Source organism: Epithele typhae (assembly GCF_022376455.1).
Source record: "Epithele typhae strain CBS 203.58 chromosome Unknown BXZ73scaffold_63, whole genome shotgun sequence".
Taxonomy (NCBI): domain Eukaryota; kingdom Fungi; phylum Basidiomycota; class Agaricomycetes; order Polyporales; family Epitheliaceae; genus Epithele; species Epithele typhae.
In genome coordinates, this window is record NW_025954254.1 from 125,344 (window position 1) to 151,100 (window position 25,757).

Sequence of the window (25,757 nt, forward strand, 5' to 3'; positions counted from 1 at the left end):
ACTAGTTTGAATCATGGTGTCGAGTCAGTCGCGATGTGTGCTCCGAACCATATAATCTCGTCAGAAGTGTATGCACAGGTATCGTGCATGGTCAGAATTCTCCGCTTTTCTTTCAATTACATATTCTCGATCTTCGTTTCACGCAGACCCGGACGGAGTGACGTCATATTTTCTCTCTATGAAATCGGCGCGGTGGCCGTTAAGGCGCCAACGTTCGCGCCCGTGTCTATCACCAACCTCCTCCTCTCCCTCCTCCTCCGCCACTCCCCCACCACCCACCACTACCAACACCTGCCCATGTCGGACACACCTACCAACTCGAGGATGAGGAAATCGCGAGCGGTGCGAGTCGGCCGACGCGCACACAAGCTCAACAAGGCCGTGGAGAACACCAAGGGCGAGCGTCCCAAGGGCAAGAACGTCGGCAAGCTCGCCGTGGTATACGTCCAGCTTGTTCGGAACGTGCCCATCGAGATATTCGTCGAGGTGAGTGATCCATGGCTCGTACTTATGCACTTTACGAAGCCATGTGTGCACAGATCATGTCGTACCTGCCCCCCCTGGACCTCCTCCACCTCGCGCGTGTCTCGAATGACTTCCGGCAGATGCTCATGACGCGCAGCATCAAATGGCTCTGGGAGATATCCCTCCGACGATACGACCCTTCCCCTCCTCCGTGCCCTGACTACTTGTCTATGCCTGAGTACGTATCGGTCCTATTTGAGAAGGTGTGCATGGTGAGTGACTCCTTAGAAAGGTCTGCTCCCATTGGCGTCACGCGAATGTCTTGGCATGACTCAGGCCTGCGGGGTGAAAAATCCGACGACGGCGAGGACATGCTACGCGAACGCGATACGGTTCTGCGCCAAGTGCTGGCCCGCAAAGTGAGAAGCGCCCATTCCTGACACCTGTTCCGCTGATTTGTGCTGACTCACGGATCTCTTCCAGCGTGGCAACCGGTAGAACGATTCTCAAGAAATACTTCAATGGTCTGTCGAGGAAACTAAGGCCAAAACAGAAGTGTTCGACCTGCTTCCGGGGGCTGCCGAGTACCTGGGTGAGAGGGCCACAACTTTGTCTCTATGCGCGCCAGTATCTTATGCGGCAGGTGATTCTCGCAGCATGGAATGTATGTGAGCCTCAGGAGGTGGATCAGGATAAGGAGGTGAAGTTCTACATCCCCGAGTTTGAAATCGTGCTCGAGGAGCTTGTCCGCCTCCGCCTCAGCAACGACCCAATCACAATCCAAGAACACAAGGAGCGGCGTCGAAAGGAGACCTTGGCACGGTTGCAAGTGAGTGAAATCTATACTGGTCGATTCCATAGACTGAAGCTGAAACGCGGAACAAGTTTCATGTCCGTGTCTCACACTGGCACTTCCTCACTCTGAAAGCGGAACGTGCAGGGAAATTTCAAGCCGCGGAGGACCGCGTGGCTGCGTGAGTGGGAAACACTCAATGTGCTCGATTGAACCTGAGGTCATGGCTCCTACTAGAATCAAGGACAGGCTCTTTTCGATGGGATATCGGATAGAAGATTTCCCGGGCGAGGTCGACTACGAATTTTGGGGCGTCTTCTACCAGAGTCGCCCCTTCACTGAACGAGGTAAGTCACTCATCTTTCCAGCGTCCACAACGCGGCGGCTCACATGCGCGCCGCTTATTCGTAGGTTGGAGCGCCATGCGAGGCAAGCTCATGGACAAGCTCGCCCCCAACCGCGCGTGCCGCGAAGCAAACGCGTTCCTCAAGCAATGGGAGCCTCGCATCGAGACGTTCCGCTCGTTCTACGAGCCCTTTTTGGCGGAAGGCCGTACGCGCCCCGGGATGCTGTGGAAGCGCACCCTCCCGAGCGTCGCGGACGCAGTCAAGATCCCGGCGGTGCGCACGCTGATCACCCGCGCTGAAGCTCCTACCAAAGAACAGTACGCCCGCGAGCTCGCGCACAGGATGGACGATCTCGCGGAACCATACCGGGTTCTGTCAGAAGCGACCTTGCGCGCATCCTGCGGGCGGCAGAGGAGAAACAGGCGAAGAGGCGAGGGCGCAGGAAAGGAAGGATGCGCGCGCACGCGGGGGCGCCCCAGCCTCTGTAGCGCCGGTCAGACGACTGCATGGCGAAGGGAACGCCAGAGGGAGACCCAAGCGCAAAACCCGCAACGGCGGCGACAGTGACGAAGACGAACCAACGACGACGCCACGCTCGCCCGCCTGGAAGACCCCCGGGTGCTGTTTAGCTGCAGCGTGCACTGTTTCGGCGATTGGGGGTCCAAAAACCAGCGGACTGCCCCCGACGTCCTCGCGCACTTCCAGACCTTCGAGCGCCAGCACCCCGAGGGCGTGTGGTTCCCCGGGCTCCCCCAGAACGCGCTGACCACCATCGATGCCGGCGCAACGGACAGGCCCCTGGCGGTGAAAACATGCTCGTCGCGCTCGGGTTGCCGTTGAGCGCGACGGCGAGCGAGCTCGCGGAGCTGACGCAGCGCGCGGTGCGCCGGCCCACATGCACGTGCGGGAAACGCATCGATTGGAACGTGTGGCAGCCATGGGCAGCGGCGTTCGAGGACGATCCCGATGGCAAGCGTCGCGAAAAGCCGTACGAGCCCAACGCGGCGTTCCATGACGTTGTGAGTCCTTGGGACGCAACGTCTTCGGGCTCGCTAACAGATCGCTTTTGTTTTCGAGCGCAGCTTAGCCATGTCTCCACGTGGTTAACGGGGAAATTGTGGGTGCTTGATTCTTTCTATCTCATCGCTGCACATCGCTGATTGGTGGCCGTGATGGTGAAATGGCTGCCTCGAACAGAGAGGATCATCGGGTAACGATACCGACTCTGTCAAAGGCAATATAATTCAACCGCGCATGATTGCTTTCTCCAAGATGATTGCTCTATTCGAACTTGGGAAAACCCGGAAAGAAGTCCGGGCTAGTCACGAAGGAAGACTATGTGAACGAGTGTTTTTGCTCGGGGCACGGAGGTCTCGGCTTGATGTGCATGCTTACGTACATATTTCTACGGTATGAGTTTCTGGACGAGACAAGGATTTTATTTGCTTTCGCTACGCAAGCCCGTCAAGACCCGCCATCGGCCTCCTCGTTTCCGCAATCGCCGTTGCGCCGCCCCTCACGATAGATTTCTGTTCATGTTTTAGTTTACACGACCCTTCCCTTCCGCACACCGCCTCCATCGTCTGAGACCTTTCCCGGCGTTGACGTGGGAAACGGATGCAACGCCTGAGGTCGCACTGAATAGAGCCGTTTGGAAAGTTACGATAGTGAACTGTAGTAATCGTGAGTTGGAGCGTTGGAGTCCCTGCTCCACGCGACTGCCCGGCGGGTGTTTGGAGCAGTGGAGGCACCGAAGTGGCGTCAGGTTCGTGCACTATAGTGCATTTCCAAACAGCTCTAATGTGCAGCAGTGACCGCGGTCCGCTTATGTAATAGAGCGCGCCGGGCGCCAGCGCGCAGACCAGGCCGCCCGAGGCCATGTGGCCGGCTTCAAGTCGAACCTGACTCAACCACTGGGTAACAGGCTGCCATTCGCTCCTTTGTGATCATCTCTACTCTGCTCATGGAACTCAAAATCTCCCTTTTTATAGTTGAGGGACGCAAATTGCGAGACCTTACACCCACAATAGTCATAGTCCCGTCGGACGCTTGCTACGTGGACCTTCTCGTCGCTGTGTCGAAGGCGATAGGCCAGCCTGACACCACGCGCCTTCCAATTTTCAGAGTGAGCCGCCACTACTTATTGTTATCCATCCCAGCGCTCACAGTGAGGATGTTGTATTCAGCCGAAGGATGCCTTGTACGCCACTCATGGGCTGCACTTGCAATCGCTTCTGGTCGTCCACGACTACAATCCGCGCACGTTTTGTGACAACATCCTCTTCTTCATGTCGGAAAGGAACGACGAGTCGATCCAGGGAAGCCTTGATATCCAGCCTTCACAACGGGCCGACGCCACACGCGCTCTTGTTGTTAACATACTTCCACCGTTCAATCTCAAGAAGTGGCCACCGACTCGTGAAAGTGCAAGTGAGGACGAAGAAGAAGACGGGAATATCCTCAACGATATGATGAAGAGTGCGTAACCCGTACGTTGGCGCTCGAATCTGTAAGCTGACGATTGACATCGTCAGCGTTCAGGGTTCAGACGGATGGTAAGAGCCACAAACTGTGGCTCGCCATCTCAGAACTGCCGCGCTTCCCAATATCGTCAAATTCAACGGGGTCCGCGCGCTATCATCGGCGGACGTCGCACGAGTATTACCGTCACCCCCTTGCCTCCTCCACTCGAGGTCTTCCACCATGCCTTCGCCGCCTTCAAGCGACTGTCTCAAGACCGCAGTCTCTCCGTCCCTGAAGAAGTCGTCAGAATAACCGCGAAGCTCATGGATGCAGGATCCCGCATCTTCCCCGATGCATGGGACCTCGAAGACGAAGTTTGTCCGCTTCTCTCCGCTCTCCTCGGGTTCTCTCTTCAGCGACCGTCCAGCGAGACCGTCAAGCGAAGACGTCCGGGCTACTTCATTCCTTCTGCCGTTCCTTCTCCATTCTCTGGCACTGCAGCTCTGGCTACTATTGAGCTGGATGCGGAATCCGGGCCTAGCGCTCTCCGTTCGATGTTCGCGTACATCGCGCATTGGTGTGACGTCGGTCAGAAGGTGAGCGGCTCTCATCAGACCATATTCGCAGTGCGCATCGATCTAACGTACTCAGACCATTCTCAACAGCTGCTTCACGCCCTCCTTCGTGATCGGCATTGACGGTCCACACATCTCCATTTCGGGCGCCATGATCACGGGCAAGCCCGTCGTGCAGCGCTTGAGAGACATATGGCTCTCGCAGGACCACCACCTTGATGGAGACGTGCTCCTGGAGAACGCGCGGGTGCTCTACGCCCTCAAGCTCGCTCTCGAACACCTGCATGCATATTACACCGACCTCCCGCTCCCGGCGACGGACGCTTCCCGTTTCTTCCCTCTCGCCACCCGGTACCACGCGCCCGACGGCCATCCCATGACGCTCACTTACATCGACGTGCTAAAAACGCCCAGCGAAGGCTCCACTGTGTTCCTCGCACGCCTCGACGGGCCGGAGCTGCGCAACGTCGTCGTCAAGTTCGTCGAACGGTACGGCGCCCGGGCACACGAGCTGCTTGCGGAGGCTGGCCTCGCGCCGACCCTGCTTTACCACGGCGCCTTCTGGCCCAGGGAGGAGCACCACGGCCACGAAATGGTCATTATGGAGCACGTGGAGGGTGTCCCCGCGTTAGAGCCGGAGCAGCAGAGCGCCGCCGCGCGGGAGGTGGAGCGCGCGATGAAGCGCCTGCACGACAACGGGATGGTCCATGGAGATCTTCGCCCGCCTAACATCCTGCTCCTGCAAGGCTGGGAACAGGGCGTCGAAGGCAGGATGAGGCTCATCGACTTTGACTGGGCGGGTCGAGAGGGCGAGGTGCGCTACCCGTGCCGATTGTCGAAGCAGGTGTTTCCGGTTGACGGCATTGATGATTACGCTCCGATTACTTACGCGCACGACAAAGGGATGCTGAGTCTGCTTTACAGTGGCGCTCATCGCCCTTAGATGTACCTCCATTACTTAGAGTAGGGAGGCTCTCTAGCTCAGGAACGTTGCAGTTACTTTCGGATATCTGTGCTCGGCGTGAACATGTATTGCATAGCTGGTCCATAATAGGACATACCTGACGACCCCCTCCTTGATCTTCGTCAAACGTGCCTTTCCGCCCTTTCCTCCTTTTTCTTCCCCCCTCCTAGGCCATCTCCTCCGCGATTCGCTTCTTCTCGACGTCCTCCTTCCTCTCAGCTTCAAGCTCGACCTCAGCCCATTCTTTATCCAAGTCGTGAAGCAGCTGGAGAACGGCGGCGCCATGACGAGAAACATACATCCACTTAGGGGCGCCGAGGTCTTCCACCGGCAGGTACGTCGTCCTTGATGCGACTTCGTTGAGAAAGGTGTCAGGGAAGATAGCAGCCGAGCCAAAGGGGGCGGACTTGAAGTCAGAAAACCACGTCCGCCTGCGCCACTCGTGCAGTCGGGCCAAAGCTTCCCTGAGGTGTCCCCCGGTCCGCGTCGATAGTCCGTGCATCGATGTTTTCCGTGGAAGTGGATGTGTCGCTAGCCTTGTTGGGCTCGCTATCTGAGGCACGGGCCGGCTCCTCGCTTTCACGGCGTTCGGCGGCTTCCGCGCGAACCGTGCGCGCCTCGCAGTTGTCACAGCAAGAACCGGTCGGTGCTGATGGTCAAGCAGGTGAGTCTCGTGGTCATCCGAATGTTGCACAGTGCTCACCTTCCCGAGGAGGATTGTCGAAGACACGGTCCGCGATCGCGCGGCGGCACTCGCCCTCAGATGCTGTGATCCAGTCGAGCAAGTCCGGCTTGATCTCCTCCACATACAATCTCGGATCCCCAGGCTGACGCGTTTTCTTCCCCTCCTCGCGGAAAACAGTCGGCTGTACTAGCAGTATGGCTCGAGCGCGAATGTCCTTATTGCGACCTGCCCGGCCGGCGCGCCGCATCCACGTCTCGAGGGATGACGGGACCAAGAATTGGACCACCAGGGGGATGTCTGAAACGTCGAAACTCTTTGCGTACGTCAGCACTGAGGATGAGCGGGATGCCACGCACGTACTCACCATCCCTGCCGCTTCCGTTGCAAGCAGGATGTCGACACGCCCCTGCTGAAAGAGCTTGAAGACTATCTGGTTTGATAGCGCTGAACGCATTGGGTTGTACATGCAGATACGGTTTCCAAGGCGTTCGGGGACCTTGCTTCGAAGTCGCCGCAGGGCCTGGAGTGACATCTCGACGTCGTCAAAGAAGACGACGGATCGTGGGAGCAGCTCGGCCTTGTCCAAGTCCTCCTCGGACCCGAGCACGAAGTCCAGAGACTCAAGGTCGCTCTTTGCCGGGTTCATCAAGCGCACCTCCCAAGCGATGTTCGGCCGGTCGTTGCCGAGGTTTAGGTGAAAGGAGTCGTCCGCGCGGATATGGAGAGCCCTGCGTGCTACCGTGAGGGCAGCGGGAGTCAGCGTGGCCGAGGCTGCATGAACGGGTGCGTCGGTTCCTATGGACCGTCGTAGCGCCTCCACCTGGATGTACTCAGGGCGAAAGTTGTGCCCCATTGCGCGATGCAGTTAGCCTCGTCCATAACCACGGCAAGGATCCTGTTCGTGAAGTTCGAGTTGCGGAGCAGCGGCCGAAACGCGCCATCCGGATCCAAGCAGAGCTTTGGGCCGACGATGATGATATCGTGGTTTTCCTTTTTCACTTTCTGTGCATGATGTCATCGGTACGTGTCCAAAGCAGATGGTCGTTTGCGACGCACCTCCACCATGGCTGCCATGACTTCTCTTGAATCGCTATCCATTAAAGCAACTGCTTTCAGCCCCACTGTGAGAACCTCTTTGCCTGGCATCCACAACATGAGCAAGCCAACATTGACGCATAACCGAGAGCCTACCTGATCGTCGTCGTTCAGTGGTGAGATCACGATGATGGTCTTCCCCGGCCGCACAAACAGAGGGAGCGCGAATGGGACGCTTTTGCCCCACCCAGTCGCGGCCATTACTGTCGAGTCGAGGCCGAGCAGCATGGACTCTGCGATGTCGAGCTGCTCCTTCTTCGGCTCGAAACCTGCGCGACGCTTGCATTCCTCGGACATCTTCCTGCGCGTGGCCAGGCTGTCGTATTCCGACGACTTCTTGGCTGCCTCCCGCGCTTGCTCGAGAAGCTCGTAAGATCGTGCATGCCGCTTCTCGGCAGCGTCTATCTTCGCGGACGGGTTGTCGCCCATGGTGAATGTCGAGTGCACTGGAATTCACCGCTGCCCACTGGCGAGTGCTCGTACCGATCACTAGGCTGACCAATCCATCAATTGGTGATGGCGGCGGAGGGTCGTGGCCATGCCAATAGGCGCCCGTCAATTCGCGACTCTGAACTCAACGCTGCAGACGAGCGTGGACAACGACCGGCGATTTGCCATGATCGATGAATCACTCATGTATGACCGTCTCGCATCATCTTGCTCACGCAATAAGGACGTCTCACAGACCTCCAACATTGCCAGTAGGAGGAACGGCGGCCTCCAATGCTGCAACACCTTCTCGAACTGGCACTTCCACAACTACCATCGCCCATCTCCCGGAGGATATCCTCGTCAAAATCTTTCTCGCAGCGACTGAAGACCGTCGGCACCCGCTCATTCCGCTGAGCGGCCCGACTTGGCCCACCAAGGAGGCGATTCGAGTACCCCTCCGCACATTGCTTGCACTCACCCACGTCTCCCAAAAATGGCGTACCATAGCCATCGGATATCCAATATTGTGGACACACACCGACTGTCACGATCGCGCGCAGTTTATTGCTTTCATGCAACGCTCTCAAGAACTCCCCATCTCACTCGTCGTTCATCACGACGACATCATCTTTTCGGGTTACCGACAGGCACTCTCGGCCGTTTCCTTCATGGAGGTCATCACCCCTATCACCAGCAGACTCAGAACACTCAAGGTGACGTTTACGCGCGTTAACGGAGAGCTTCCGGATTGGCTCGTCACGGCTGTCCCCGGGTTACAGCTAGACTATCTGCTGCTCACAGTCGACGCTACGGATGTCTGGAGGTCCCCACATCATGGCAATACGAAGGCGCTTTTTGCAGAACAAGTGTCACGCGTCAAAGCTCTGCGCCTAGACGGAGTCGCCGGATGGGAGCTGAGCACCCGGTTCCCCAACCTCACTCATCTGCTCTTCTCGGGGGCGAAATTCAGAACGGTAGACCGCATCGCCGATCTGCTATCGTACATCCCCAGCCTCGAGGTCCTGTCATTCAATCGTGTAAGCCCCCCCGGCGCAATCCAACAAAGATCCTCCCGTAAAGTGTCCCTGCAACGACTTCGGACGGTGTCGTTCTCAGACTCAGAAGCGGCTGCTCTCCAACTGATCGACGACTTGGGCGACCTTGGACCTATCTCCATCCAGATGCCCCACGCATGGGTGCACCAAGACCGATACTTCTTCCTACCGGGCATCGTCCACGACGCCACGAACCTCGACGTCCGAGTCGACTCCGCGGTCCAACTCGCGCTCCGCGGCCCATCGGCCCACCTCTGGCTCGAGGCCCACCTCCGCACCCAGTTCGAGCGCGCCAGGCCGGCCGAGTGGCTCCAAACCAAGCTCCTCCCGCATCTCCCCGTCCGCTCCCTCGCCTCCTGCACGCTCGACGTCCGCTCCCTCGACGCGCGCGCGCTCGTCGCGTTCCTCCGCGAGGCCCCCCGGCTCGCGTCGCTCGCGCTCCGGCTCTGCGCCACGCGGGTCCCCGACGTCATGGACTACCCCGAGGCGACCCAGGCCGCGGTCTTCTGCGCCGCGCTCGGCCAGGCCGGGGACGCGGGCGCGCCGTGCCCTGAGCTTCGCGCGCTCGCGCTCTGCTCGAACATGGGCCGCCCGCACCCGGACGCCGAGGCGGACTTCGAGTGGTACGCGGATGCGCTGGAGAACGCGCTCCGCGCGCGGGCGGCGGCAGGGAGCCCGCTGCGCGCGCTCGTTCTCCAGCCGACGTACGAGGCGGGTGGGGACGGCTGCGGGCCCCTTGAGGATGAGGAGCTGGAGGAGGAGCGGCGGCGGTTCGAGGTGCGATTTAGCGCGCGCTTCGAGCGGTACGAGTGGTTGTCGAGGAGCGCGAACTTGTTTGGGGAGTTCGCGAAGGAGGAGTGGCCGGATGTTGACGAGGGAAGGTACTGGCAGACAGGATCTCATGGATGATTCGGCGCGAACCTCTGACTTCTGCTGTGGATTTTCCAAACCAGGCTAGCTTTACCTATCACGCCGCTGAAATCCTGAAAACTCGGCGTATGAAAATGCGCGAAACAAATGGGACAAGTTGGAGGCTGACTGCGGGAAGGATTTCCAAACAACCGAGGCCTGACAAAGACTCCCATAAGCGCCGAATGAGCCCGTCAGCAAAGATAAGATCTGGCGGCGAGCAAGATAAGATCTCCACAATTTGGGCAAAGTCTCGAGCACTGGTGCGGTCACCTGAATCAGCACCCCATGGCTCTGACCCATCTGTCTTGTTGCTCCCTGCAAATCTCATACTGTCTCATCCTGCTCACGTTCAGTATGTACCTCCGACTTTGACGCACTAGTATTATCCGAGCATCTGGCACACTTGCTCAGTATAAAAGCCATCCATGTGTCACTCGACTTTGCGGCATCCCTGTCCTTCCAAATCCAAATCTGCTCTCTGCTCACATGCAACCGTTCTCCAAGTTTTTCAGGGCCTCCCAGAGCCAGAAGCATGGACGCACAGCTTTTACTACCAAAATTCCAGTGCTCTTTCTCGGAGGCACCGGTGAGTTGCAGTAGCAAGTCGTCATGCTACGTCTGACAGATGGCTCGTAGGCTATGTGGGCGGCACCTTCCTCAGCCGCATCCTCGCCGACCCGGCCCTGCTCTCCAATCTTGACATAACGCTGTACATTCGCTCGTCCGAGAAGGCCAAGTACATTGAGGACGAGTTTCCCTTCTTGAAGACCGTCATCGGCACGACTGCAGAGCTTCACCGACTCGAGCAGCTCGCCGAGCTTGCCCACGTGGTTGTCAACTTCGTCAGCGCGGACGACACCGACATGGCGCAGGCGCTCCTGCGCGGGCTCAAGAAGCGTCACCGCAGGTTGAACGACCGCCCGTTCGTGTTGCACACCGTACGTGCTCTTAGTCGTAGAGCTTTGCACGATGCAGGCGCCGACCATTGCCGCACAGACCGGAACGGGCGTCCTCGTCGATTTCAGCCGCAAGATGGGGAACTTCATCACAGATGACATATACTCGGACATGGACGTCGAGAGGCTGGACCGCATCCCGGCGGACGCGCTCCACCGTCCGGTGGACCTTCTCTTCCTCGAAGCCGACAAGGAAGGTGAGTGACCGGTCTGCCGAGGGTATCGTGTTCACGACTTCCCAGAGCTGACGATTCCCGCGTGCAGGGTACGCCCGCTCCGTCCTTGTCTGCCCGCCCACTATCTACGGGAAGTCCCGGGGCGTGCTCGCCGAGAAAGGCATCGCGAACACGCACTCGCTCCAGATCCCGCGCTCATCCGGGACGCGCTCGTCAGGAAGCGCGTCGGGATCATCGGCGAGGGCCAGGCGATCTGGGACAACGTCCACGTCGAAGACCGTGCGTATCCGTGCTTCGCATCCGCACCAGTCCAGTCGCTGGCGCCGCGCCGCCCCCAGTCGCCGACCTCTTCGCGATCATCCTGCGCCGCATGCTCTCCGACCCCGCTTCGCTCGCGCACGGCCGCGAGGGCTACTTCTTCGCCGAGAACGGCGAGCACCTCTGGCGCGAGCTCTCTGCCCGCGTCGCGGACGTCCTCTACGCGCTCGGCGCGATCGACTCCCCGGAGCTGCTCAAGTTCGAGACGGAGGACGGCATCGGGGAGTTCGCGAAGAACGAGCCGTACGTGTTCGCGAACGGGACGAACGCGCGGTCGCGCGCCGTGCGGGCGCGCCAGCAGCTGGGGTGGACGCCGATGAGAGGCCTCAACGACCTTTGGGCGAGCCTCAAGCCGGAGGCGGAGGCCCTCATCGCGGAGATGGGGATGCGCTGTTAAATGACGTCCCTTGCCTCGACGAGGAGCGTTTCGGCGCACGGCTATACTCTATCCTTCACCATAACAGACGTATAAAATGGGTTGTTTGCGTATCCGAACTTTGGTGGCGTCCGATGGCATTCCTCGAAGGGGTCGAACTCCGCTCTGCATCCGCCCGCCCCTGCCGCCATCTCCGCCTCCAACGTCCTCAATGGTAGGTATGTCCTCGACTAGGATACCTGCGCCATCCCTCTATTCAGAGGGACCGGAGGTGAAAACTGGAACGCTTCAAGACACATACATAGCTCGTGGATCAGACTCACAGGCACGTTCTATATTCTCACGACTCCGATCTGAGAGAGCGCACATTCGATTTCTGTTGTTCCAGCTGTAACTCCCTCCACGGTCCCGGGTCCACCCGGAGCTCGAAGCCGTAGTCGTCCGGGTTACCACGCACGTTCTCGCTGTCTTCTGTCGGCCTGCGCCAGCTGATATCCGCGTCGAAAATTCCTTGAGAATGTCCCGTGGTGTCGGGACCGCCAACGTGTCCGAACGCAAGTGAGCGCGACGTTCTCAAACTGGGCACGGTCGAGAGGTGTATTGTGGGGGCGGTGCCGAAGCGTGCGCCCGCGCTCGCTTCAAATAAGTCGAGGATGAAACGGCAGGTCAAGAGCACCGTCATGCTGCACCGGGAGGTCGTCAGCAGAGATGACGGGGCACGATGGCGGGGAAACGCACGCGCTGATTGAACCAGAGAGAACGAGCAAGAGCTGGACAGGTAATATCAGAATCAAGCCTTGTGGAGGTATCAAGCGCATGAGGTGCGGTGCTACCTGGACGCTATTGACGAGGGCAAGGTTCACGGCGTTGACACAGAGGAGTGCACTGTACGTATCACGTGTGAACGACGAGAACAAAGGCAGAAGGGACGTATAACTCACACGAAGTATGTGACACCTGCAATGTAATGTATGCGTTAATGCACAGAGACTCATCGACCCAAAGCAACATAATTACCATTCTGAAAAAAAGCCGTCGTAAGGGTAAACCTCTGGTTTGCGCTTCCTGTGAACGGTCTTGCATGTCTACATGTCAAAACAAGAACCAGAAGGTCGCAGACAACCCCGGAGGCACGCCCGATGATGACACTGTTTAGTAACAAGTCAAGAAATTTCTACAGAGGGAGAAAGCGATGACGGACCACTGTGAAAGGTCATTATTAGATCGAGCTTGATACACGAGACACCTAGTCCGCTCACTTGCGGAAGGATATAAATTGCGAGAAATCCACGTGGCACGTGGGTTCGATGTCGCTGGGTCCTATATTGTAGATGGTCCGAGTCTTGATTGCTACGTACTGAGAAAATCCCAGGGTTGAGTTGGATACAGTAAAGCGGAAGAGAGGTTGAGAGTGCTTACAATCGAGGGAACGGCGTTCGCGAACCCTAGCACTAAAACTAAAAAGGAAGTGGGTTTGTGTTGGCACAACGCGTACGCTCGCAATGACGAGAACACTACAGCATACTGTGATTATTCATTTGTAGATATCAGCTTTCGACTTGAGAACCCACCTGCGGAAGACGTGAGAATGACGGTAGACACGGCAGAAAAAGCCCGTGTTATCGCGGTGCACCTGCAGGGCGGTAGCACAGATTAGTGCACACCGCCTAAGAGCCGAGGCGCGAATGGGCAGGGCCAGGTGCGTACGTCTGCCAGTTCAAGGGGGTCAGAGGCGTCCAGTATTTGTTGGGGCTCGGAAAGGCTCTCACTAGTGTTGATTGGCCCGACGAAGCGAAGAAACCGAAGAGGGTGAGGATGATGGTGGCCACCGAGGAGTAACGTATGGCGATATAGATCGCGCTTGCACTCGTGATCCTCCTCCTCCACACGTACTGAATCTCGCGATCGAATGTGAGGAAGTAGTCGTAGCAGACGACGGCTGGAATCGAGATAAAGCATCAGAGAAATTCGAATTCGTGCTCCAGGTGTATCACTTACATATGCTCCCGACCACCGCCCATTGACTCCTAAGACTGGTTCGCGTACAATGCATGAGCACGGCGGCTCGCAGTACCATCAACATCTAGTACGTACGCGCTCAAAATGACCTGGCTGCCCATAGCTGCGACCGGCGTTGAAGAGGCGATTGAGATCAAGCCAGGGTGCTCTCTTTGGCCGCGACAAAGAACCACAGCGTTCTTATACTTGCCCGGATCTTCAACATGGCGTTACGTATCGACACACTTCGTGCAGGGGTGGCAAGTTAGACTTGACCAAACTTGGAGATTTTTTCATGGATGCCAAATGGAGACGTCGGCGCGGAGAAGGATGCTGCGGGGTAAAGGATTAAGCGTCTTGCCGACTTTTGCTCCCTTGCAGCCATTTCAGGGTGAACATTGATGCGCACGTACCCAACCCTTCGCCACGACAACCACCGCGCGGCTGTATAGGCTAATGGACAGGAGAATCCGAGTCTTGCGGCTTGCCAGGGCGCGGGCGACAGTACCACAAATCTGCATCCGGGTGACAGATCGCCACCGTTGCGCAGTGGGAGAGAAGCACGTCGTAGTCCGGGAATAAGTCGTCACAGCCGACAGGTCGGTGTCGCTAGCCTCGGCTATTCTTACTTGAGCTCCTTCGGCTTGCGTGTCTTCGAGCACACCTGGTATGCCTTAATTATCAGTCGACAAAACCAGTACTCGGGGGGTCACTGAACAAGCAGCGCAGGCACGCTTGGGGCGCACAGAGATCTTGAACGCACTTGACAATTGAGCAGGACCTGGAAACATGATAGTTTCAAATATCCTGACGCAGGTTGCGCGTTCGGAGACTGAGAGTGTTGTATGGGTGAACAGTTCTGAAGTTTGCGCCAGACCGCAAGGAGGTTGCTGCCAGCAAGTCGTTGCCTGTTCCGCCGCGTCGTGGGAGCAGCGCGTCTTTGCCTGCCCTGAAGTGTCGACTGTGCAGACGCCGACGCTGCCGCAGCTGTCCAGACTCCGATTGCCGCAATCACCACCAGTTTCTCCCCTTCCTTAGATTTACCCTCCCGCGATCTTTCCATCTCCCTCGAATTGGGCACCTCGATATCAAACACTCAGTATCCCCTCGGCGCTCGAGCCCGGCGCGGGAGCGGGGAGCCCTCGAGTACGCTCGCACGGTCACGATACAGATGCAGGGCACGTACGTAGTATTTAAACTTACTAGTCGAAGAAGATCGACGCGATCGACGTGCGCGCGGCGTACGAGGCGGATTTCGTACTGTGCGTCCCTCAGTACAGCTGGCGGTCGGGTCCTCGCATTCTTGGAGGGATTGAGGTGCAGCCGTACCGGCGGGTCGAGGATGTCGGACGCTTGACGAGGCGTGTCGTCCCGTCACCCGTGTACTAGTCCGACCCCAGTGATGAGAAATGCCCCCAGTGTTGAGAAATCTGGTCTGGCGGTCCCGTCCCTCGTCCGATAATGTTGAAAATTCACACGCTGGTAGGAACATGTTCTCACTTTCGTTTTCAAAAAGAACGACGTCGTTCCGTGCAGAAACAAGCACGATCTTTCGCAAACATCTCTCAAATGAGAAAAGTCGAAGATTTGATACCCGTCGGCTACGATCCCATGACCAGCGCTTAGGTTGAAGCTGCGTGAGGGGTATTGGATGAAGCGTGGCTGCCCCAATTCGAATTCTCCGGCACGATATCTGTGGGAGGGAGGCGAAAACGCACTTTGGGTCAGTTCAAGCGTGACTTCGGCCACAGAACGTGAGTGAATTTCAGTCTCCGACGTTGTCGTTGGGGAGGATGCTGTCATCCCTGGACGTGTCTGACAGCCTAGCCGAGCGGAGTTGATGTCGGCTGCGTGACCCGCACCGTGACTAAGCCTCGGCGAAATTTCTCAACTCTAGGGTCCGCGGCCGGTTCGTCCACTGGGGGCGCAATACGTACCAGTTTCCTTTGAAACTTTGCACACTGATTTCTTATGACACTAACAATATGTGTACGAAATCCGAAGACTATCGCAACAGAGATGGTCGAGACTCTCATGGTTTGATCTTGCGGGCGCTCCCATTTCTCAACTCTGGGGTCATGCTAGTAGGGTCTGATGCCGGATGGTAGAGAATAATCGGCTACCTGCAGAATACCCCGTTCATTGGACCCTCGACCAATACTTCTCTTCACCAACCGTCTTCCATACTCCTGCGGCTCAAACTCCCCAAGCAAGTTCCCATCCGGCGGCACCCACTCCTCGAGGTGACGGCCCCCCATCCAACTCTCAAACTGTAGCCGATCCTTCCCCATCGGCTCTCCGCGATCCTGCACGCCGGCGGGACGACCAGCTCGCGCAGCAGGCTGCCCAGCTCCGCGTGCGCGCGGAGCATGTCCCCGAGCGCGTACCAGTCGAAGTCCGCCGGGACTGCGGCGGCCACGCGGCACATGTCCGTGCAGAGCCTGAGCGAGCGGAGCTCCGGGCACAGCGCTGGCTTCGCCTTGTCACCGTCGACGTCCGAGCGGCGGTCCTTGCCAGAGTCGATCGAGGCGGAGGCCCTCATCGCGGAGATGATGGAAAAGAACTAGTGCTAGATGCGTTGATAGATGATGTGCCTTGCCTTCAGAAGTGTTTTCGTGTACGATCCTTCACCGTGGCAGACGAATCAGATCAGTTGTTTGCATATCTGAACTGAGGTAGCGTCCGATGGCATTCCTACATGCTTGCATTCGCCTGCCCTTGCCGCCGTCTCTGCCTCCAACGTCCTCAATGGTAGGCATGTCCTTGAATAGGACACCTATCCCTCCAGTATCTGGAGCCTGACATGCCCGAGATGCTTCAAGACACATACATAGCTGTGGGATCAGACTCACAGGCACGGTCTACATGCTCAGGACTCCGATCTGAGAGAGCGCACATTCGATTTCTGTCGGTCCAACTGTTACTCCCTCCACGGTCCCGGGTCCACCTGGAGCTCGAAGCCGTAGTCGTCCGGACCGCTGTACACACTCTCGCCGTCTTCTGTCCTGCGCCAGCTGATATCCGCGTCGAAAATTCCTTGAGAATGTCTGGTGGTGCCGAGACCGCCCACGTGTCCGAACGCGAGCGAGCGCGACGCTCCAAAACTGGGCATGGTCGAGAGGTGTATTGTGGGGGCGGTGCCGAAGCGTGCGCCCGCGCTCGCTTCGAATAAGTCGAGGATGAAACGGCAGGTCAAGAGCACCGTCATGCTGCACCGGGGTGACGTCGTCAGCAGAGATAACCGAGCGCGATGGCGGGAAACGTACGCGCTGATTGCACCGGAGAGAACGAGCAAGAGCTGGAAAGGCAACGTCAGATTCGAGCTTTGGGGAGTATGATGTGCGGTGTTACCTGGACGCTGTTGACGAAAGCAAGATTTAGGGCGTTGACACAGAGGAGTGCACTGCACATGTGACGTGTGAACGACGAGGACAAAGGCGGAAGGGACGTATGGCTCACACGAAGTATATAACACCTATAATGTAATGTATGCGTCAATATACAGACCCATTGACCCCAAAACAACGCACTTACCATTCTGACAAAAGGCCGTCGTGAGGGTAAATCTCTGGTTCACGCTTCCCGTGAACGGTCTTGCATGTCTCCACGTCAAAACAAGAACCAGAAGGTCGCAGACAACCCCGCAGACACGCCCAACGACGATCACTGTTTGGTATCAAGTCAAGAGACGTCTACCGGGGAGAAAGCGATAACGGACCACTGTGAAAGGAGATTGTTAGATCGAGCTTGGTTCACGATACACCTAGTCCGCTCACTTGCGGAAGGATATAAATAGCGAGAAATCCACGTTGCATATGGCGTTGGTGTCGTTTAGTCCTGGATTGTACACGGTCCTAGTCTTGATCGCTGTGTACTGAGCGAAACCCAGGGTTGAGTTGGATACAGTAAAGCGGAAGAAAGGTTGAGAGTGCTTACAATCGAGGGAACGGCGTTCGCGGACCCCAGCACTAAAACTAAGAAGGATATTGGTTTGTGTCGGCACAACGCGTACGCTCGCAAAGACGAGAACACTACAGCATAGTGTGATTAACCAGGTGCAGATCTTGGCCTTCGACTCGAGGACTCACCCGCGGAACAAACGATAATGACGGCAGCCAACATTGAAAAAGCCAGTGTGATCGCGTTGCACCTGCGGGGCGGCAGCACAGGTTAGTGCAGCGGGTTGCTGAGACACAAACAGGCGCGGCCGGGGGCGTACTTCTGCCAAGTAAAGGGGTTCAGAGGCGTCTACCATCTGTTGGGGGTCGGAAAGGCTCTCACTGGTGTTGATTTGCCCGGCCAAGAGGAAATATTGAGGAGCGTGAGGATGATGGCGGCCACCGTGGAGTAACGCATAACGATATAGATCGTGCCTGCACTCGTGATCCTCCTCCTCCACACGTACTGAATCTCGCGATCGAATGTGAGGAAGTGGTCGTAGCAGACGATGGCTGGGAACAAGAGATACGTCAGAGTATTTCAAATTAGAACTCCAGTGTGTTAGTACTACCAGTACCCACCGATGGCTCCGACCACCGCTCGTTGATCCTGAAGACTGGCTCGTGTACATGAGTACGCCAGCTCACGGTACCATCGACATCCGGCACGTACGCGCTGAAAGTGATCTGGCTACCCATAGGCGCTACGACCGACGTTGAAGAGGTGTTAAGGTCAAGCTAGGTACGCTGCATGCCCGCGACGAAGTGTTCTTATATGTACCCGAACCTTCATGGGGTTACGTACCATAACGCCGCGCAGGGGTGAATGAGTTGGACTTGACCAAACTTGGCGATTCTCTCATGGGGACCAAATCAGGGCGTCGCCGCGGAGAAGGACGTTGCGGGGTAGGTGACCAAGTAGCATTATGCTGACTCCTGCTTCTTGGCAGTCATTTTGAGGCGCACGTACTGGTACGGCCGCACTCTTCACAGGCTGATGGACGGGAGAATCCGAGTCTTGCGGCTTGCCAGTGTGCGGGCGACGCTGATACGTGCGTGACATGATGATACGAACCTGCACCCGGGTGGCGGAATGACAGTTCGCCGCCGAAGTTGCGCAGTGGGACCCGAAGCACGTCGTGGTCCGAGAATAAGTCATCACAACTATAGATCGGCCGCCGCGCCCACGCACTTGTCAATTTCCTGACGGGCCTATTCAGCAGGAGCCGAAGAGACCAAGCCTGGTGTGCGGTGTGCGCTCGGAGGCTGTGGATGTTCTACAGGTGTACAGTTTTGAAGAAGTTGTGACACGGCGGTTGCTGGGCAAGTCGTCAGTCAGTGCTGGGCCGTGGGAGAAGCGCGTATTTGCCTGCCCTGAAGTGCCCTGCAGACGCGCACGCGGCACCCACCCTCCTCGGGTCCTCCATCACTGACAAGGACTCTTGGCGACGTCCACCAGTCCTCATATTCGTGCAAATTTATGTGACATGTCCGAAGGGCTAGCCTGGCACGCCGAAACTCCAAGATGCCCCGGTTTCCATATGCATTGCCCCGCATCACTAGGACTGCGGTGCTCCTCTTGACAAAACACCGTCATCCAAACGCGAGAAAGGCCAGGAAGTCAGACAGGGTGTTTGGCGTTGACTAGCTCAGTCGTGCGCTTACAGGTGCCGTGCACTTAATAGGACTGATGCTAGATGGTAGACGATAGTCGGCTACCTGTAGATCTGGCTGTTTACACATCACAATGCTACAATGCCCTCGTTCATTGGACCCTCGACCAATACTTCTCTTCATCAACCGTCTTCCAATACTCCCGTGGCTCAAATTCCCCAAATAAGTTCCCATCTGGCGGTACCCACTCGAACCGCTCGAGGTGACGCCCCCTCAACCAACTCTCGAACCGCAGCCGCTCCTTCTCCAGCTCCCCCTCCCCCATAGGCGCGCCATCGGCGCCCTCCGCGATCCCGCACGCCGGCTGGACGACCAGCTCGCGCAGCGGGCTGCCCAGCTCCGCGCGCGCGCGGAGCATGTCCCCGAGCGCGTACGCGTACCAGTCGAATCGGCCGGGACCGCGGCGCCACGCGGCGCATGTCCGTGCAGAGCCTGAGCGAACGGAGCTCCGGGCACAGCGCCGGGCCCGCTCCGTCGCCGTCGACGCCCGGGGGGCGGTCCTTGTCCGAGTCCGCGGGGTCGCCGAGCTCGGCGCAGAGGATCGCGGCCGGGGTGTCCTCCGTGTGCTGGAGGAGGTCGATGACCGACCAGGTCTCGTCCGCGGCGGCGACGGCGGTGGCGGAGATCCGGACGGCGAGCGTGCGGAGCTTGGGGGCGTCGGCGAGGAAGTCGGCGAGCGCGTGGGCGTCGAGGTCGGGGACGTCGAGCGTGCAGGAGGTGATGTGCAGGATGGGGAGGTTCGCGAGCAGGTTGTCGTGGAACCACTCGCCCGCGGTTGACTCTGGCCCGCAGACCTCGGTGTCGAACCAGAGGCCGGCGACGGGGCCTTGGAGCGCGAGGTGGACCTCGTTCAGGTCCGGGTAGATGCGGATGTCGAGGTCTGTTGCGTCAAGGAGGAACGGGACGTCTGAGAGTTCAAACGCATGGTCGCCCCATTCCCACGACGACAACATTCGGACGATGACGGGCTTGAGGACGGTGAAGCGCCCGAATATGCAGAGGGTGTCCAGTTCGGAGTCTGAGAAGAGTACTTGTTGTAGACCGGGAAGCGACACTTTGCCGGAGAACCTTTCCTCGTCGAAGCTGGAGAAATGATGCAAGGAAAGAACTTCGAGGTTAGGGGTGTACAATAGCATGTCGTAGATGTGGAACGGCCCTGAGAACCGCTCTCCGGAGATGAGCAGATGGGTGAGGTTGGGAAAGTGGGTGATCAGCTGCCATCCCCCGAATCCGTCGAGGCAGAGAGCTTTGAGGGACGAGACTTGTTCTGCGAAGAGCAGCTTCGGATCGTTTTGCTGCGTGGATTTCCAGGTGGTATGGGTGTCGTTCGTGAGAAGCAGGCAGTCCAGCTTCAGCCCGGAGATCTCTCTGACGAGCCAATCAGGCGGCTCTCCCCGTTTCTGCACGAAAGTGACCTTCAGCGTGCGGAGCCGGCCGGCGTTATGGGTAATGATGTTCGTAATGGAATCGTTCAAGGACGGAGCGCGGTTGTCGGAACGGAAGAGGTCGCGGTGGTGGATCACCAACGAGAGGGGTAAGCCTTGAGAGCGTGTTGTAAAAGCCAGGTACTGGGCTTTTTCGTGGCAGTCGGTGTGTGTCCACAGGTGCGGACATCCGATGGCTACCGTCCGCCACTTCTGGGAGACGTGACTGAGAGTCAGTAAGGGGCGGATGGGAGCTCGAGTCGCCTTCGTTGCTTTCGGAGAGACGGGATCGATCGCGGTGACGCGACGTTGGCCTTCAGTAGCCAAGCAGAACACTTGAATGAGGAGCTCGTTTGGCAGATGCTCTATCGAAGTTGTTGAGTGAGTCGAACACGATGTCATCGCAGCCCCTTGGCGTTCGCTGTGCGCTATCAGTCCGTGAGTGATAAGGGTGTTGGGTCTATCGTCTTACTTGAGCAGTTGATCTGTCTCAATCTTGACAAATTCTTGCCGGTGACCGACAGCAAGACGCTGCCCTTGTCGCCAACTATGCAACCGAGGTCTGGAGTCTGTACGTAGTGAGACGATTCGAAACAGCACAGTGGTTGGATCCGACATACCTTCGGTACACCTGTGCAGAAACGGCGTGACGGATGAAAGGAAACACAAGGCGCTACAAAGAACGAGTGCCGGTGCCTCTTGCAAAAGCGCCCAGAGAAAAACACGGTTCGGGCCTCGCACGTGCATGCCGATCTCGAACACAGGCGCTTCCGTGGTCAATGCATGACCCCTGTCACCTCGACCTCGGGGCGACGCCCCGCGCGGTACGTTGATACTCTGCTCTCGAACACCGTGTACTGACGTTAGGCCACCATGGAAATGAAAAGTGCGCGCTGTCTGACCAATCGCACGCTACCTGAGCGAGCGCGCATACCGCGAGCGTTTCCTGCGCTCGCTCACCTGCCAGTCGAACGAAAACCATTTGTGTACATATATCTACGGGCATGAGCTGGCAGCGACAGTTATAGAACCGTACGACTCCCATGCGTGAAAGACCACCTAGTGATGCGAAGAAGCAATCGACAAACGCGCCGTTTGGCGGCATCCCAGTATCGCTGGTGACGCTTCTTCGATTGTTCTGCGTAGCATGAACGGAATTGTCATACTTAGGATCGCAAGGAGACTCACCTTGAGAAATCGACGACCGTGCTGGCGCTGCAGCAGGAGCCACAGTCTTATCTGCGCAGTCGCCTGGGGTAGAGGTGCTCGTCGGTGGTGCTTTCTCTTCGTTCGAGGCGCTTTCCAAAGAGGCGCACGGCTCGAGGGCGTTGTCGTGGTCAGAGGGGCTCTGGATCGAGCAGAGAGCAGTATTGACGTCGACTGGAGCTGGTGGGACACACTGAGCGTCCTCAATAGTGAACGGTGTTGTTGTCTCCAAGTCCTCCTCTTGCTTCGCCTCCGATGTCTCAGATGAGCCGTTGATATACACAGCAAAGCTTCGTGCGTACGATTCCTTGATAATTCTGTGGCAATACATCATCAGGGAAATCGACGAGCGAAAGGGACGACGCCTCTTACCGAACGATCTCATCCTCTCTGCATACAATCCAGAAGGATCTGGTATGTCGTCGCCACTGATGTACTCTGTCAAATTGTACTCCATCTGCAATATTGGCATGTATTCATGTTCGTCGTCCTGTATTGGAAAAACATGCTTCGAACGAAAGTTCGAGTGGGAGGTTCGGCGGGATGTGCAAGGCTGGCGTCGTTCTGCTCCTCAGGAAAGTCGATGACGGACTCTTCGTCCTCGTCGAGGTCGCTCTGATGTTCGAACTCGTGCGCGTCTTCTACGAACGTATGCGTTGGATCCGGAGAAAAAGCATGAATCATCTTCGAAGGAGTATCTGTACACGCACCGTTGTTCGAGTCTGCATCAGACGAGAAAGGGATCTTTTTTTTTTTTTTTTTTTTTTTTTTGTTCAAGCATTTATATCCCGCGCACTGAGTGCAGGTGCGGTACATGGGCTACATGGGTACTAGGGAGAAAGGGATCTGAGCACCGAACTGCTTGCCGAGAGTCTTCTCGTATCGAGCTAGCTTCTCCTTCAGCTTATGATGCCCTTCCGGGTTCCGACACCGGAACTGATCGTTTTCCCAGTAGGTTCCCATCAGCACTTCTGAGTCGCCTGGAAGTCGTACGGCATTGTCACGGTTCCACCCCTCGGGACGAGGTAAGACGCGGATCAACATGGCCTTGAGCGGCCAGTGGAAGCAGTTGGGGAACGGGAAAGGGCCAGGATCGGTCTTGAGTGGAATTCGTCCCGTGGGGTGCGTGTCGTTTGGGAAGATGGGAACGCTAACCTCCGGGCCGCGATTCTCTTCTTCGCATGGAGGAGGAGGAGCAGCCGCGATCGCGGTGATTTCGTAATGGAACCATCGCTCGATGCCACCCAACGGCAGGGTGGGAGACTGCGCCAGACGGATAGGGTCGCGTAAGCGAAACTGTCTGCGCAAGAACATCGGATCTCACATGGTCGATATAGATCAGGTAGGTCTTAGTTCGCTCTGCCAGCTGCTTCGCTGCCTCCAGGGCGAACGGGTCATTGAGATGCTGAACCATGGTGACGGGATCCATGCGAGCAGCGGCATACAAGTGAGCTTGGGGAGCCCATGCCACGCCGGAAGGCGGGGGGCGCTTGAAGCTCCAATCATTTCCAGTCTCGGAGGAGGAGTCATCCTCAGAGGAGGTCAAGCTGACGTCCATTGCGGAGTCGCAGTACCCGGGCTCGTCCATGAGAGGCGTGGGAATACCAGATGATTAGATAAGATGGTAGATCTCGCCACTGACTGGAGTGACTCAGCAACGACTCAGCAGGTCCAACACGACGACATACCTGGCGACAAGGAGGAGCTAGAGAGGGGACAGAGAGGGGGAAACGCGGGAGGAAGAGTGCCCGTGGGCGCTGGTCTTTTGTGAGGGCAGACTGTAAGCGTCTGTTTGGATTCGCTCCGAGTACAAGGCTGACAACTTCGAACAAGGCGCCAACAAGGCCAACCGCACCAACCCACTGCGCAACCAGACTCCCCTTGTTCTTATTGTCATATCACGCGACGATCCATACCCTCGTAACATACAGCAACATCCGCATTGGCCATTGAGAGCAGTATTTCAGAACTCGTCGTATCGCACCACGTATTGTCAGTCTTTCATCGTCCGCGCCACTCCTTACGCTCTACTCTACTACCTCTCCTTCTCTTCTAACATTATGTCTTTCCCTATTCAGACGTGCGGGTTCACGTCAGAGCATCCTCGCACCCGGAGTTATTGGCCAGATGTCACATCTGGGGACATCCTTTACCTCCAGGAGACCGTTCAGTCACCCATTTTTGAATTCCTGATCAATCGCAGCGAGCAGGACAAAAGCTTCGCAGCTTTCACTCCAGAACTCATCGGCGATATCAAGTATTCTTACAACGCTCTGGTGTCTTCCCTAGAAGGGAAGCAGATTCGATCGCGCCCAGCGACCGTCCATCCTCGCTCACGGTTCTCGTTCGCCCCAAACGCCGTCGGCACTCCCCCACTCATCTACCTCATGACATCCTTTGGTCGCGCGGAAGATCTAAATAAGGTCAAGATCCCTGGGATTCCCAAGTACTTCTCCGTTCCAGTATATCATCCCCAAACGAAGGACGATCCCTCGCGTCCTCACATTCACCTGACGAATGTGAAGCCGTACATGTGGGACACGTCTCGTGTCATCGCCTGGCCGTACTCCAGTGGTGTGAGACCTGATTATCCGGTGAGGAAAGACGGTCCAGACGCATACAGGATGCCTCCTGAGCGTTTCGGTCCCACTGCGATGAGCTGTCTCCGCGATATTTCTGACACACGAGCGGAGTCCTGGCTGAAACGACCGTCAAAGAAGGTACAGACTGATGTCAGGAAGTTTTTGGTGAGCATCTATGTACTCTTATGAATTGGTACTTTCTTGCTGAACGGCCGGAAGAAATGGTCTGCGGAGAAGAGAGCACGCGGGGTATGTCTGGCTTCTGCAGTTTCGGTACACCGATTTGTTAACATAATTTGCCCTGTCCAGGACACATCATCGACACTTTCTGGTGACTACGGAAGTCTCTGGGAAGGAAAACATTCCGTTGCATCTGTGAGCACTCGCGCCAGCTCGTCCTGTGAGCCCGTGACGTTATTGATGTCGCATCTTCTTAGGCTACAACTTCATGGCGCTCTCGAGCGTCTCGTAGCATCACCCAAGAGTCCCGCCGCACGAAGTGGTCACGCACATCAAGCATCGGTGCTAGATCGATGATCTCGACGTCGTCTCTTCAGCCGGTAAGTAGAACGTTACGATAGACACATGAGCCATTCGTATCACTGACACGTCGGTTATTAGAGCGTGCTCGACGTATATGCGCCTGGATCTCATCACTCAGTGCCGAAAGTCATGAAGCCGTTGAACTCCCGCATTCGAGCTGCTCCTGAGGACCCTGCGACGCCCAGTCACATAAATCTCGACCGTACTATGTCTCCAGCAAGACCGGCTCTTCACAGGATAACCGAAGACGCAGAGCCTGATGGTCTCTTGGTGATCGAGGTAAGGCGACCTTCATTTTGGCTCCCGCCGTTCTCACCGAGTGGATTCTAGTCTCCTCATTCTGGGAGCGTCAGCACAAGCGCTTCCGACCGTGATTCAGGGTATTGCTCCGGAGGTTCATGCAAATAGCAGACCTTCAGCGAGCTGGTTTCGTGTGCATCATATATCATGGGCGCCGTGATACACTTGTAGTTACCATACACTGTACATGAGCTCGAAAGAGGCCTTTTGAATTGTGTTACTCTCACCAGGAGATTTGGCTCTCATATACAACGCCACCACGTCTCCAGGACGCAGCGCCTCAACAAATCCCACACCGCTCCAATGTCCCCGCTCTCCCTGCAACGCCTCAGCGCCGGAACGCCGCTCGGTGGTGTACTATACGTCGAGTGCGTCGAGCTCAACGGCCCGCGCTACATGCCCATGCGCAATTCCCGTGATCCCGCGCGGCCGCGGCGTGCGTAGAACATCGCCGTGCATGAGGACCTGCGCTGACTGCCC

General features: G+C 57.2%; 9 protein-coding genes across 9 annotated transcripts; 5 read left to right on the plus strand and 4 right to left on the minus strand.

Moving 5' to 3' along the window:
* Positions 1-539: 539 nt before the first annotated feature.
* BXZ73DRAFT_1024 (uncharacterized protein) lies at positions 540-740 on the plus strand (the record flags this gene model as incomplete). The annotated part of the gene is made up of 1 exon (XM_048015220.1): positions 540-740. A coding segment is annotated over one exon (201 nt), but the record flags the coding sequence as incomplete, so codon positions are not given.
* Positions 741-4,157: 3,417 nt separating this feature from the next.
* On the plus strand, positions 4,158-5,586 carry BXZ73DRAFT_53020 (uncharacterized protein; the record flags this gene model as incomplete). The annotated part of the gene is made up of 2 exons (XM_048020917.1): positions 4,158-4,664; positions 4,720-5,586. The coding sequence occupies 2 exons, from the start codon at positions 4,158-4,160 to the stop codon at positions 5,584-5,586; spliced, it is 1,374 nt and encodes a 457-aa protein (XP_047873895.1).
* Positions 5,587-6,020: 434 nt separating this feature from the next.
* On the minus strand, positions 6,021-7,816 carry BXZ73DRAFT_92219 (P-loop containing nucleoside triphosphate hydrolase protein; the record flags this gene model as incomplete). The annotated part of the gene is made up of 5 exons (XM_048026283.1): positions 6,021-6,256; positions 6,311-6,605; positions 6,657-7,087; positions 7,123-7,294; positions 7,424-7,816. 5 exons carry the CDS (start codon positions 7,814-7,816, stop codon positions 6,021-6,023), a joined length of 1,527 nt encoding a protein of 508 aa, XP_047873896.1.
* Positions 7,817-8,268: 452 nt separating this feature from the next.
* Positions 8,269-8,973, plus strand: BXZ73DRAFT_1106 (uncharacterized protein; the record flags this gene model as incomplete). The annotated part of the gene is made up of 1 exon (XM_048017353.1): positions 8,269-8,973. A coding segment is annotated over one exon (705 nt), but the record flags the coding sequence as incomplete, so codon positions are not given.
* A 1,299-nt stretch (positions 8,974-10,272) lies between these two features.
* Positions 10,273-11,633, plus strand: BXZ73DRAFT_92220 (NAD(P)-binding protein; the record flags this gene model as incomplete). Its single annotated transcript, XM_048026284.1, has 5 exons — positions 10,273-10,372; positions 10,423-10,724; positions 10,783-10,939; positions 11,105-11,197; positions 11,257-11,633. The coding sequence occupies 5 exons, from the start codon at positions 10,273-10,275 to the stop codon at positions 11,631-11,633; spliced, it is 1,029 nt and encodes a 342-aa protein (XP_047873898.1).
* Positions 11,634-11,952: 319 nt separating this feature from the next.
* Positions 11,953-13,732, minus strand: BXZ73DRAFT_80612 (uncharacterized protein; the record flags this gene model as incomplete). Its single annotated transcript, XM_048023318.1, has 10 exons — positions 11,953-12,295; positions 12,351-12,382; positions 12,554-12,569; positions 12,630-12,677; positions 12,872-12,932; positions 12,971-13,069; positions 13,184-13,245; positions 13,320-13,551; positions 13,611-13,645; positions 13,707-13,732. The coding sequence occupies 10 exons, from the start codon at positions 13,730-13,732 to the stop codon at positions 11,953-11,955; spliced, it is 954 nt and encodes a 317-aa protein (XP_047873899.1).
* A 1,910-nt stretch (positions 13,733-15,642) lies between these two features.
* Positions 15,643-18,707, minus strand: BXZ73DRAFT_80613 (uncharacterized protein; the record flags this gene model as incomplete). The annotated part of the gene is made up of 14 exons (XM_048023319.1): positions 15,643-15,701; positions 15,846-16,147; positions 16,535-16,819; positions 16,877-16,908; positions 16,962-17,085; positions 17,145-17,276; positions 17,387-17,484; positions 17,547-17,584; positions 17,699-17,760; positions 18,016-18,061; positions 18,127-18,252; positions 18,354-18,384; positions 18,519-18,593; positions 18,624-18,707. 14 exons carry the CDS (start codon positions 18,705-18,707, stop codon positions 15,643-15,645), a joined length of 1,494 nt encoding a protein of 497 aa, XP_047873900.1.
* A 3,964-nt stretch (positions 18,708-22,671) lies between these two features.
* BXZ73DRAFT_53037 (uncharacterized protein) lies at positions 22,672-23,410 on the minus strand (the record flags this gene model as incomplete). The annotated part of the gene is made up of 2 exons (XM_048020923.1): positions 22,672-23,115; positions 23,177-23,410. 2 exons carry the CDS (start codon positions 23,408-23,410, stop codon positions 22,672-22,674), a joined length of 678 nt encoding a protein of 225 aa, XP_047873901.1.
* A 502-nt stretch (positions 23,411-23,912) lies between these two features.
* BXZ73DRAFT_80615 (uncharacterized protein) lies at positions 23,913-25,385 on the plus strand (the record flags this gene model as incomplete). The annotated part of the gene is made up of 5 exons (XM_048023320.1): positions 23,913-24,599; positions 24,744-24,809; positions 24,872-24,994; positions 25,056-25,256; positions 25,308-25,385. 5 exons carry the CDS (start codon positions 23,913-23,915, stop codon positions 25,383-25,385), a joined length of 1,155 nt encoding a protein of 384 aa, XP_047873902.1.
* Positions 25,386-25,757: the final 372 nt, after the last annotated feature.